The sequence below is a fragment of the Epinephelus lanceolatus genome, chromosome 10 (genome assembly GCF_041903045.1).
Source record: "Epinephelus lanceolatus isolate andai-2023 chromosome 10, ASM4190304v1, whole genome shotgun sequence".
Lineage (NCBI taxonomy): Eukaryota > Metazoa > Chordata > Actinopteri > Perciformes > Serranidae > Epinephelus > Epinephelus lanceolatus.
In genome coordinates, this window is record NC_135743.1 from 36,220,393 (window position 1) to 36,234,286 (window position 13,894).

The window sequence follows — 13,894 nt, forward strand, 5'->3', positions numbered from 1 at the left end:
TGTTTCCACCGGTGTCTGTTTCATTAAGTGTATGTTGGCGCTTATGTGCAACTCTCCATTCCTTCATATATTATTGTCACTGTATCCTGACTCTCTCTGTGTCTCTTTTTCTCCCTGTGTACTATCCTTTATCTAACCCTGTCTTTCTTCATCTAATGTCCCTCTCTTGCAGGAGTAAAAGGAATTCGGTCCCCACCACAGAGTGTATTTTTGAGCTTCCCCACTTCACTGTCCAGGCCACAAGGGCCCAGACGCTTCTGCTCCAAGCAATCTGTCAGAGCTGGACCCACAGCCTGGTCAATGGAGCCCCGTTGACACTCAGCGAAAGCTTGCTCCGTGAGGTGTACAAAGCTCCAGGTAAACAACATGCTCTACAGTAGACCATTTGAAGCTAACTGAATTTGCCTCTTCTTTTTAAACCATAATTTAGTTTCATTATTTTCTGATGCCTGACCAAGGTAATAGTAAAAAGTATTTTTCTGCTGATCTCTGAGCAGCTACTGCAGACCCGTTTACTTTACCTTTATCTTTGCAGCATACCTACATACATTTCACTTGTAGGTAGTTAGGGATTTGTGTGTGATGAATTTGTTCTGAGTTTTTGTATATCTGTATGTGTGTCAGTCAAATGACCCCTAGTCTCTATAAAAAGATATATCTACATCAGGGGTGATTGCTCTGAGACAACAAGGGAGGCTGAACTTCCCCTAAAATTTCCTAGAAGAAATGGTCAAATATGCACTATTGAATTTACATTAAAATAAGAATTTACATTGCATTAAACGTGCGCTAGGATGTGTTTAACATCATGACTATGATGTTCAAACGTCAGCTGTTTATCACCAGTTGTCAAACGTGACCTCCCTGTCATACATTCTCATGTCAGCATGGTGGACGTGAAGCCTCCAAGCATTCCTATGAGACAGCGCTGAGCAGGTTTTTTTCATGCAGCAAAGCGAGACGGTCATTGGATAAATGCGACACAATTGTCACTTCCATGGAGGCCTAACTTCCCTGGGACCTAATGGAGTGGTAGGCGGGAGAGGACGCTCGGTGTATGCATGATGATTGGAGGAATTGTCTAAAAGGCTGAACCCCTTTGTGATTGACAGATCTTTGGAAATACACACCGGTATCATCGCATTTCGAGCTCAGTCCCATGCGGATATTTGCGAGTGGAGTCTTCTGACAGAGTGCTGTCCGGAGTTCCTTATTTCCATAAGCGATAGAGCTCGTTTTCACCGTTAAACTCATCTGAAAATCTTTGAGGTGTGTTTTGCTGTGGTTCTATGGCATGAGTGTGGTTGAAAACGGCTTCATTTAAATCTTCCTTTTATAACTTACTGCCTCGCTACAATATGGCAAATTTTATGATGTAAACTTAAAGTGAGCTCCCCCTGTTTGAAAGACCAGCAGCCCCCACTGATCTACATATGTATGCAGAACCTGTAGGCAGCATTACAAGGTTTTGGTCTCGGAAGAGTTTTGGTTTACGTTTGTTGTCCATTCGTAGTACGAGTAGTACTGACCAGTTACATTTGAGCAGCAGGTAAACAGTTTGTGTGGAGTGCAAAAGAGTCAGAACGCATTGGCCACAATGCAATCTCGGAACCCATTGGCTATCGTTTGATGAAAATTTAGCTTTTTGTTAGTTTTTCCTACATTAATCTTCATCCATATGCAGATATCTGTCTATAAAGATTAGCAGTAATGACCGGTACATGAAAGAGGTAGTCTTGGCCCGAATATCTCGAAACCTTGAAACATTGGCTGTTGCTCTCCGAGGCTTGACATCGTCAGACCAATAGCCAGTGGGTTCTGAGATCGAATGACCCCTGACCTTTCCACTGACACTGCGTTGTTTGGTTGCACATTGGATTTCCATCCAGCAGACAAGTGATTAGGTGTGTGAGGAGAAAGAAAGCAGGTTTATCATAGAGGAGCCAAAGCTGTTTTTCTAGTGCATGTGTTTGTAATTGCTCTGCATGGCAGTAGGCTCCCTGCATTTTTTTTCTTTTTTCTTTTTTCTTTTGCACTGGTGATTGTAGGGTAGCAATATAAATTTTGCATTAGCAACTCAGTGACTTTGCACACACATACACAAAAGACAAATGTGCCCTTTAGCGGTTCATGCTGTATTTCAGTCATGAATAGTCAAAGAAGAAACTACATCACTTTGTTCATCTGGTCTCTTTTAGGCTATTGTATTGGATGGTAATGCGTTCATCATTGTAGCTGATTTATTGAAATCTCATAAAGTACATTTACGGTCCTTTGTTTGTTTAGTTCACTAAAAAAATGCTTGGTTCTCAGTACCAGTAAATTGTCAAGAGAGATATATGGAACTGGCTTGAGCTTAAAGTGATTTGACTGTCTTATGAAAAGTTTAACAGTTATTTCTCAGGGCTCAGCACACCATGTGCCAGACTGTCATTCGACCAAAACAAGTCAACCTGATAGTAGCTAGTAAGCTATGGGCAAATCAGCAGCATATCCTATACCAGGAGTGCAAGCAAATATCCAAAACTTTAGGTCTTCAAATATACACCTTTACATGAGACACTTTGGCATAAAGATCAACTTGTCTTGTGCCCAGTGTGGGGTACTGGACCTGCAGCCAAGGGCAAATTAACTCTGAAACAGTTTTACGCTTCATGTCGCCTAGGATGCCTTAATGGTCAAATAATAAATTTTGCCCCTTGTTAAAGAAAGGGAGGGGAGCCTGCATTCAATAAAACAGTAGCGTTTCTCATGACGGTAGCATCTGGACAGTCCTCTGGAGGGCCAGGGATTTTCCAACTCATTAGGATCATGTTGTTTGGTATGCCGTCAACATTCTCCCCCGGCCAAGCCAGCCAAGCTACCTTTTTCACCGTTGTGCAGCCGCCAAAATTTATGAAACTGGTCTCCCGTGGAGTGAAGTCAAATATTCCTCTCCCCTCACTCTGCCTTTCTCTTGGAACAGGCTTGAATAGAAACATGGAGAAACATTTGCACATCTGGCCTGTGTGCTGGCAGGTTAGAAAAAGAGCAGTGGGGAAAAGATTTTGGGTTTAGAAGGCAAGAGAGTGAAGGGGAATAGGTGATGTGTTGTGTAAGTATATGTTTTGTGGGGAATAAAACTCAGCAATAATTCCTATGATATAACCAAAGATGTCTAGTACTGTATCTGCTTTTGAAATTGTGGTGACACTCATAGGCCTTAAGGAAGATGTTAGCTGTCCCAATCCCTCTCAATCTTTGGTGCGACAGCTTAAGTGTGGAGGAGAAATGGAAAATGAGGAAATGCAAGAAGAGATGTGGAGTGAAGTAAGCAGAGTTTATGTTTGTGAACTGTGTTTGCTGTAGTGCATCTTCCTGCACAGCCAGTGCAACCTTGCTGGATAGTTTTGGTTCCTGTGGGCAACATGGTTTTGCCCACTCATGACAGGACCTTGCAGGCTGTTCTGCGTTGGCTACTTGCCTTCCCACTCACTCATCTGCTCCTGTGCTCTGCTTGGCTCTCAGTTGTTTTTTTAACTAAGGCAAACCCAGTACATTTTCTACAAAGACCTTAGCATTATAACTCCTGATGAAAACCTCATTGAAGGCAGTCCTCTTTACTTTACATTATTCAAATCTATCTAATGACAAATATGGGGATCGTGCTGTTAAACCACTGACATGGTGCCACTTATCTGGCCTTGCGTATGGTGAAAGTGTCTGCAATCTTAGCAGTGGCTGCATTTTTCCACTAGTGTCACTTGGCGGCTGACAGGCTGCAACTGTTTGTGGTAAAAGCAGGGGTCTGTTATAACGCTCACAAGATTCAGGTCTGGATCCAGATTTAAGTCTTGTGGTTGTGTGTTTGTTCTTGTGTCACCAACCAGCAGTCATCAGGCCATTGCCAGGACAGGGCTCACACACACACACACACATGCTGAGGCCAAACACTGAACATGGCAAACAAAAGTTTTTCACTGAGAACATGTGCTTTTTTTCATTCCTTTAGGAATTTCTCCTCCCTTCTATCCTTTTGATGTTACAGGGTTTTTCAATAGTGGAAGGTGTTTCATATCGAGGTCTTGCTGATAACACAGATGGTCAGTGTCCTTCGCGGGGGAGCAATTTGGGTATAAGATTTCATTCTCTGTCCAAAGGAAATTCCACAATTCAGCAAGGGTGAGAACTCCACAAAGCTTCACTTTTAATCTCAAGGTACTGACAGACTGTAAAATGTTCTTCAAAATAATTGGTGGACTCAGATTAAAGCAACAGTCAGAGACTTAAAATCATTGCAGCTGACTGGATCACGGCCACTAGGACTTGTAAGACTTCGAGTTACTGTGCTGCTCAGTGGCAGCTACAGCAGCTACCCAGCAAGCAGCACATGCAGTGTAGACTGTGTTTGGTGTGCAAGCCCAGAGACGACTGAGTGAAATCAGAAAACAAACCGTAAAATCTTATTTTCCTTGAGAATCGGACTCTGTCAGTCACTGGCTGTTGCATGACGGCTTGGTTTGTCACACAACTGTCTGTAGGACGGTGCTGATTTCCGATGCTGCTGTAGCGAGCTTGGCTCAGACATGAGCAGAGTTTTCTGTGGTGACACATTATTCCAGTGTTCTCCTTTTGCATTCCAGTGAAGCTCATACTAGTGTTGTATTTTATTGGTGAGCTCTGCAGCAGTTGGTCTGGTTGTTTGGTGAAAATGGAGAAGTGGTCCATAGGGAGGTGTGTGCTTGTTTGTGCACACAGTAGTGCATGCAGTCTTACAGTATGTGCCCACAAGTCCTCGGCCTTGTCAGCTGCCCTCACTGGGCAGTACAAGTCTGTGTCTTTTTGCTGCTCTGCCCTGCTGTATTTCCGTCTTACGTGCTTCCATTTTTTGCTTTATCAAACCCACTCTTTGTTCCTTTCTTGCTTTTTTTTCTTGCTGTTGTCCCCTTTTCCCGTCTTTTCTGTGCAATTCTATGCTATCAACTTTCCTTCTCTTTTTTCTCTTTTTTCATCTGTCCGTCTTATGTCATTTTGTTGCTGAATTTGTTGTCTCACGCCACCTCATTTTTCTTCCTCTTTCTTCTCTTTCTCCTCTTCTCCTGTGATTGCCAGCGGCCAGCCTGTCTTACATGTTCTCTTTGTTTATACTTCCAGGATGCTTTTCAGAATCAGAATCAGAATCAGAAATACTTTATTGATCCCTGAGGGGAAATTATTTATGTTACAGGTGCTCCTTGCAAGAGAGGAAAAATACGTGAAAATATAAGAAATTTAAACAATAGTATTTACAAATATATAGTTAAATAAACAGGAATTATTAACAAACATAAACATAAATAAATAAATAAATATATATATATATATATATATATACATATATATATTGTGAACTGAACAAGATTATTTACACAAACAGAATATATACAGTCAGGGTGAATGGGGTTATTGCACAAGTTAAATTAAATTATTGCAGTGTGTGAAAAAGTCTCAGGGCCACTCAGATGGAGGAGTTATACAGTTTGATGGCCACAGGCAGGAATGATTTCCTGTGGCGCTCAGTGGTACATCTTGGTGGTATGAGTCTCCCACTGAAAGTACTCTTGTGCCTGACCAGCACATGGTGGAGTGGGTGTGAGACATTGTCCAAGATAGTTCGTAGCTTAGACAGCATCCTCCTCTCTGACACCACCATCAGAGAGTCACACTCCGTTCCCACAACGTCACTGGCCTTGCAGATCAGTTTGTTGAGTCTGTTGGCGTCCGCCACCCTCAGCCTGCTGCCCCAGCACACAACAGCATAGAGGATAGCACTGGCCACCACAGACTCATAGAAAATCCTGAGCATAGTCCGTAGTTTTGTGGTTTGCAGTAGCAGCCATACTGTAGTAGTGGCAGTAGTGGTAATAGTAGGAGAGAAGAGCCAGTAATTCCTGCCTACCACTGCTTCTAGCCACTGCTAACCTCAGATTCTGCGACACACTGACCACAGTGACCTCCCACACACTACTTGACTCTGCATGCATTTGTGTGTGAGTGTACTGCATGTTGTGCATAAGAGTATGGTGAGTGTGTGTCTAATTTTGTTACAGGGAAAGAGTAATCTCAGAGCACATATTCATTTTCTCATTGCTTATTCTTCAGTTTATTGTCTCAACAAATATTTGGATATTCAGTGGCTGAAAAGTCAGTATACATTTGCATTGCCTCTTTAGACATTAGATTAGCCCAGAATGTTGTAGAAAACATGCCACTCCTCCAAAACATATGTGTGCCTTTGATAATGACATTTGGAAATTCACATTTTTTAATAAACAATATAAGAAAAATGGGTTTACATGTTATGGACACCAGTGTCAATAAATTGCTGAATGAATGGTTGATCTACAGTCATTGCTCTTACTGTATTTTCATAGTTATCCCCTGTACTGTAGTTAAATTTTGATAAAATCCTAGAATCCTTCGTCTGTAAATTGCCATGAACACACAGAACCTGTAGGTTTTCTAATAGTATTTTTTCATCTTTTCCCCCGCTGATGATAGCTTTATTGGATTTTGATTCATGTACTTTGGACTTTAGTCAATGGACTTGAGTCTTTCAGTTTCATCAGGTGTATTTATAGCTCAGTACATAGTGATGAGTCACAGAGAGCTCTTAAACCTGCAGATGGTACAACTCTGGCTGGACGAATATGACCCAGTGATCTCGTGTCCATGTACTGTGAATATTGCCTATACCTATATCATGACCATGTGATTATGAGAATAATCACATGGTCATATGTTCATGAATTTGCATTGGCCTGCATGCATGCATGTCTGTGTGTTTGCTTTTTGTGTCTCCGCTCTTTGTCTCACAGATTAAACAGAGATTAGAGGTCTGGTTCTGTGCTTTGATATGTGACATTGCCATTAACCCTCCGGACGACACACAGAGAGGCCAGGATGCTCAAGACTTGATACAGCTCATTATAATATATGGGTATTTTTTTTTTTGGATGCCTATCGCTTCCTTTTAAACACAGCTACTAGCAGAAATGCTTCATAGCCTGTTTTTTCCCCCTTGTCTTATTTGCCTGGAATTGAGTCGAAGCTGAGCAACATTTGACTTATTGATTTTTGGTCAGTGATATCCATCACATGGACTGTACAGTGAACTGTAATGGTTTTGGGGGAAATACTTTTTTTTTTTTTTGGCCTTATCAGAGTGACAGCTACAGAAAAGCATATGCTAGTCAATATTTTCCCCCTTTATTTGAGCCAGGCTCAGTTGTTGACAGACTTCTTTTTTCATATTAATGGGCTTGTCCTGAACATTGTCCTCCCTAAATGAACCATTCTGGGACCAGTACAGGATCTCCAACCAAGTTGGCAAAAGGAAGTGGAGCAGAAACTTAGGCCCATTCCAAATAACTTTCTACAATCCAAACTCTTGCCCTGCAGAGCAGAAGTGCTTGAGCATAATTTTAATCTGTTTCCCTGTTTTAGTGTCTTTTGAAAGACAAAAGATCAAGGTCGTATAAATAAGCATAAAATTGGCATTTCCACCATTGATGGATTCAGCTTTAATGCAGCTACCACAGCTGGTTTTCTGGCCACAGAGCTCTGTGGTGGTCTCGGCAAGGACAGGAGGAGGGGGGTCTGGTAGAAGTTGGTTGGTGGTGGTCACCAGACGTGCTCTAGATGATTGCTGGGTGATATATGAGCTGCGACATAACTTTAGCGTGACAGATATAGGGGGAAAGAACAGAGGAAGAGGAAGAGAGAGAGTGAACGATATAATGAGCAGAATGAAAAATGAAAGTCAGAGGGAAAATAAAGGTTGAAGGAAATGTGACAGAAAGAAGGAAATAAAGAGATTGAGAGTGTGGGGTGGACCTCAGTGCCCAGAAACACAACTGGCCGTTGGTTCTCTTTATTAAACCCAGCTTTTGCACCTAATTGAGTGTCAGGTTAGACATGCGCACACACGAAAAAGAGAGGTGCATATGCACAGATGTATGCCCATCTCCATCTTTAGCAAATCCAATATGTTCTCCTAAACTCACAGCATACGATCCCATTTAAGGCAAATAACTGCAAGAATGTTTGGATACAGCAAACCTATGCTCTCACTGCACAGCAACTAGAAGCATGTTGATTATAATAGTCCAGGACTTATGCTCTCACTCACAACATTATCATTGTTAAAACAAGTCTTTTGTTTTTTCAAGTTCCCCCATCCAATGGGGGATGGGGCAGTATGCCGAAAAATAGAGAAAAGAGTGAAAAAAAAGACTAAAGACTACTCAAGGTTACATCAGGGAGAAATATTTATACTTTACTTCACACTGATATTTCCCATTGCTTGGAAACAAACGCAATCTCTTAGAAGACCATGTCATCAACAGTTTTTACGCATTTTTGCACTGCATGAAAAAGGCTGCTCCTGTCATGGCCAGCAGTTCACATCCCTGTGATCTAACTGCCTTCAGGAGCATGGGTCTGACGCAAATCCCCCTGTGACGCTGCAGCATAATAAGTGTCCGTAATAGCTCTGTGTTATTGGAGGGGAAAAAGTGTCAATTTTCATAATGCTCTGTCACTGCCCTAAACTAATCCCTGGTATGCTGTGGTGCATTTGATGTTGTCTGGTCCCAGAATGTACCCGTCTATCTTTTCTCCCTCCTCCTCGCCCTCTTTGGTGTTTCTCTCTTGTTTGCCCATAATGCAGCTGTTGGTAGCAAAGTTCTGGCTATGAAACCGAGCAGGGGAGGCTACACTCTACTCATTTGTTCACTGTTTTCCTGTGCAGGCTTTGGCTAACACGGCCTTCTTACTCATAATCGTAATGTCTCCCATCCATTAATCAATACAAGCCAGAGGAACATGCAGCTTTGCCCTGTCATATAATGGGCCCATAGACTTAGCTCATGGAGATTATTTTGATAGTCCTTTTTCATTGTTCCACAATGAAAGTGAAAGAAGGAAGGACATGGGCCTTTTTTCATGGTCTGTGGTTGTCACAAATGTCAGTAAAGAGATGGGAAGCTTAATGAAAACCCTGAGATGTCTGTTTCAGCATGGCCTGGCCCCTCACTCAAGTATCCATACTTCTTTGAAGAGGTAACTTATTGGTTGGAGAGAAATTTCTGCCTGTCTACTTGTCTGCTTCACGGATTGACATCAGGGCAGGAAGAAAGCAGGAGGCAAAGGAAAGAAAGAGGGCTTTTTCATCCATACGCAACCTTATTTCTGACATTAAAAACACGTTGTGTCAGCATCAGAGAACCGATAAATAAATCTTGGATGGAACTTGAGACGGTTCTTGTCAATGAAAACTTCAATGAGCTACAGACGGCCCTCGCTCCACTCCTGGCAGATTGTGATGATGTTTTAAGTCAATCCAGACTCAGGCCTTCCTCCTCTCTTTTGTCTTCCTGAAGCTCTCTGCTCTTTCTCGGTTGCTCACTTCAGTCCAGAGCTAATGAGAGAAGCCAGTGGAGTCAATGCAAAACAGAAGTTTGTTGTGTTGTGTTGTCCCACAATATGGCATCAGATTACATGGATATTTATATGTTTAATGGGATGAGAGGAACATAAAGTGCCTGAGGTCTGCTCCTCCATTAAACAACATCTCAAGTCAATTTTCACCACACTACAGCTTTGCACTTGTGCGCGCGCACACACACACACACACACACACACACACACACACACACACACACACATGTCTGTATATATCTGTACACACACATCTCCCCCTCGTGGTTGGTGACTTCAGACACTCATCAGGGGACATCAAGCTTGTCATTTCTCACCCAGATTCTTCATTTATCATTCCCCTTTTCCTCACACCATCCGCTGGCTTCTGGCGAAAGATGATATTTAAAAGAAATCAGAAGTCTACTGAGAGTGCGCCAAGGATTTTCTCTCCCCTGTTTGTTTGAATAGTAGCCCACTTTTCTGTCATGGGAAATAAGATGTGATTCCAGGCATGTTGGAGGACATGGATGATCCCAGTACAGGATCTGGAAGCCTGAGTTTCATGTACAACTTTTCATTTTTGCTCTCTTATATGAATCATTGATGGTTTCTCAGAGGCATCTTTCCACTTACCACTAAATCCAATATACCATTGGCACAGTGTAGCACTTAAATTGATAGTTGATCTCAAAGATCTATCATGCTTTTTAGAAACCTGGCTGGTTGTTGGTAGTTGAGTAGGGCAGTTTAGTTGGCTGGCCAAGCTTTGGTAGAGTAGATATAAGCTTTTGTCATTAAGTGCTGGAACACTCGACTCCCGACTCTCCCCTGTGGAGGGTTAACTGAAATATGATATGAAAACCCCCCTGCAGCCATAGTTAATGAAATGTTACCATGGTAAAGACTTGTGGACTGCTACAATGTGTCATCAATAGACAGTGCATTAAGCAGACATATGAAGGCAAGTCAAAAATACTATTATAGTAAGGTATACATTAGGGGTGTAACGGTACACAAAAATCTCGGTTCGGTACGTACCTCGGTACACAAGTCACGGTTCGGTTTTTTTCGGTACAGTAATGAAAAAAATAGACAACTATTAAATATCTTTTACTTATTGGTAACCTTATTAAAACATACCACCACAGCAGTTAACTCTTTTTACACAATTTTTGAATGAAACAAATATATATAAAATCCTGCTTTTTCACATTGTTTGAATGAAAATATAAAAGTGCAAAATAAAATCCTGCTGTTTTTTTAACACATTTTTTGAATGAAAAATATAAATTTCTGCTTTAACAGTTTTACTCAATTCAAATAAAAAGTATAGTGCAGCTGGTCAGCTTTAAAGCCTGCTCAGATTCAGTTTTACTAGGAACTTACTTAGCTTTCCCACTTTGTTAAAGTGCAGTAAACAAAACATGCTTCAATATCTAAAGTGCAGCTTAAACAATTTTACTCAACTCCAATGGCGTTGATTATTTCTTTAGCGCGATGGTCAGGGAAACGCTCTTTCTTATCGTAGTTTGCACCAGATTGCTTTTTCTAGTCGTGCCGGTTAACATTCAAACTCAGGTGGTGTCGCTTTAGATGCGTTAGCATGTTAGACGTGTTTCCAAGTACATACCCAATCGCTGTTCTGCAGTGTCGGCACACTGCTTTTGTCTTGTCCACTTGTTTATTTCCATCTTCGTATTTTACCCTGAAACCAAAGTGTTCCCAAACGGAGGACTTAAGGTTTGCGGGTGGGTCTTCAGGTTCGTCAGGCTCACTTGCCATGTTGTCAAAATACGAGAATGCGTTGCACAAAGTGAATGCGGAGATTTACGGTCGGACTCGGTCCGTCACTCAATTATGTCCGTCGGGGAACTAGATATTTTAAATGGTTCGTTTCGCAAAAACGGAATTAAAATAAAACAAAATAAAATAAAATAATATCCTGCGCCCAATAATTCGGTACAGGGTCGTGCCGAACCGAAAGTTGCGTACCGAACGGTTCGACACAAATACATGTACCATTACAGCCCTAGTATACATTGTTTGTATTTTATATTATAATGAAGGCTCTGCATTGAATTTGCATTAGTCACTTAAATGAATAATAAAAAAAAACTGTTATGGTATCAGGAAAGCATCAGGTGCATCACTAAAACATTAAAACCATTAAATGAGAGACTGATTTAACAATGGCCTTTACTTTCACCTTAAAGTAAGTAATAGTGCAAAGAGTAAGATTCATGAGGGATACATTACATACAGCAGGGCATAATGATTAAAAGCAAAACTAAAAGAACAGTAAATTTGATAAGTAATTTAGTAGCTTAATAACTGTCTAATATGTTTAAAAAGTTCAAGTACAAACAAAGCAAAGAGCATCAGTGAGACATGAAACAAAATGCACTGTCAGTAGAATAGGCTTTAAAGCGCCCACAGTAGACTGCTCTGAATGTTACTAAGCCCCGAATCAATGACAGCCCCAAATAAATCTGTTTGTATTTATGTCATCTGGTAGTGTCTGCAGAGCTGGCTCCCTGCTGTGAGCCAACCGTCCCATCTAAGGGTACTGACTAGTGCCGACTGAGCACATAGCTCCACGTCACAAGGCCATAAATTTCCACTGCAACTCCCATTGAAGTGCCTCAGCAGCACCGAAACCCCAGTCACGTCTTGGCTACCACCACACACAGACATAGTCAGCCTCTGCAAAGCTGAGACATAAATATTGATCTCAGTGGATTATTGATAAACAAGAACTCTGCTTGGTTTCCCTTTAATACTGTTCCATACGGGAAGAGAAGAGAAGGGGAGAGAGCCTGAGAACAGAGCAAGCGTGAGTTGTAGAGTCACAGAGATCTTGCGAGTCACAGAGAGAGAGGGAGCAGTAATCCAGAGTTACGTTTCAGTGACGGAGGGGCTGGTTTAGCGTCATTAGCTGCGGTCTGTAGTTTCGAGCATCCTTCTCATGGTGGAACCACACTGGCATTCCATCCTGGCTGCTACTTCAAAGTCAGAATGCCCCTGTTTCTTATGCTAACCAAATTTGTCAGGGCAGCATTAGGCTGGGGATATGGGAGATTGAGAGGCAGGCCTTCTCATCCAGAACTGTGTTTTAATGGCCTATCTCACCACCGACTAATCATCTCTTTACAAGTGGCAATGTGGGAATCCTCTATGTCACAGCACATGTTTCTCTATCACTCTTCACACATCTGTCTCTCCCTTTTTACTCTCATTCTCTCATCTTTTTAACTTGTTCTATAACTCTTTCACTTGGTTTTGCTCTGCACCCCCCCACCATCTCCCAAACCCCACTGCCTAGGCCCATTAGTGTTGGCCAAATTGCTTCCGCATGAAGACTCCTTAATTGTGGTAATTCGGTGGCAGAGAGTACCAAGGTTTGAATGTGTGGAGAACATGTGTCACTGCTTTAGTGGACAGACGGAAAGGCAGGCAGCACCTGGAGGGAATGGTAATCATGGAAATTAGACCCCCAGCCTCCGCTACCACCAGCACTTACACCCCATCACTGTCTTAATACCTCGACCATTACAGGCAGTGAGCACCACTTGCATACCCCACCACTCTAACCTCTACCCAGTGTGCTGGAAGCCGCTCAGCTGGGCTGCCTCACAGGGAGAAGCGTTTGTGTTTGTATGTGCTTGTACGTGTGTGCGTGTGTAGACACTTGTCTGCTTGTCTCTTACTCTGTTCTCTGTCTATCCCCCCAACTGCATTGTGAGGTTTTCTTTAGTTAAAACATCTTGCCTCTGTGTATGTAGGTGCAGACGAATTGACTGTTGATGGAGGTTTCTTTATATACTAGAATAACCAACCCCTGGCAGTGGGGCTGCAATTGAGTATATGTGGTTTATTTAACAGTAGTAGCTGTCACTGCTCATGTTGACAGACGTTTATATCTACATACGTAGTGGGTCCTCTTACACAGAGTTTGCCATTTTGTTTCTACAATAGCCCAAAACAGACAAACCAAACACTGGCTCTCAATAGGGCCAGACACATTTTAACGTTGGTCACTGTAGTTCTCCAGCATACATGGCACACGGGAGAAGTTTGAGTTTGAGTTCTGCAACCCTTATCACTAGATACCACTAAATCCTACACACTGGACCTTTAAAATCAATTGTTGTTGCTGTTTCATGCAAACACCATAAGCCACACCACGTTTAAGGCCACCAGACTTACTGCTTTCATTTATTATTCACAGTCGCTGGTAGAGAGTCTCAAAAAAAAAATCCCCCCAAATTCTGATGGTCACAACTCTCTTCAGGTACCTTATTGTAAACATTTAATGCCTTACTAAAGTTGCCTTTGTGTTTCTTTAAGTCTCTACTATCCTAAGAGTCATTTTCTGTTAATCTCAAAATGAGATTTTGTTAAAAGTGATGACTCTTCCCTTCAGACTTGTATTTGCCGACTGCCAAAGCTGCTC

The 13,894-nt window shown here is 42.0% G+C and overlaps 1 protein-coding gene across 2 annotated transcripts in view; it reads left to right on the forward strand.

Annotated features, from left to right (window-relative positions):
• vps13b (vacuolar protein sorting 13 homolog B) overlaps nt 1-13,894 on the forward strand; it is a 354,297-nt gene that overhangs the window by 78,712 nt on the left and 261,691 nt on the right. For both annotated transcript variants that reach the window (XM_078171989.1, XM_078171988.1), the window contains exon 17: nt 173-357. In XM_078171989.1, coding sequence (XP_078028115.1) covers nt 173-357 — 185 coding nt within the window. The remainder of the gene's footprint in view (nt 1-172; nt 358-13,894) is intronic.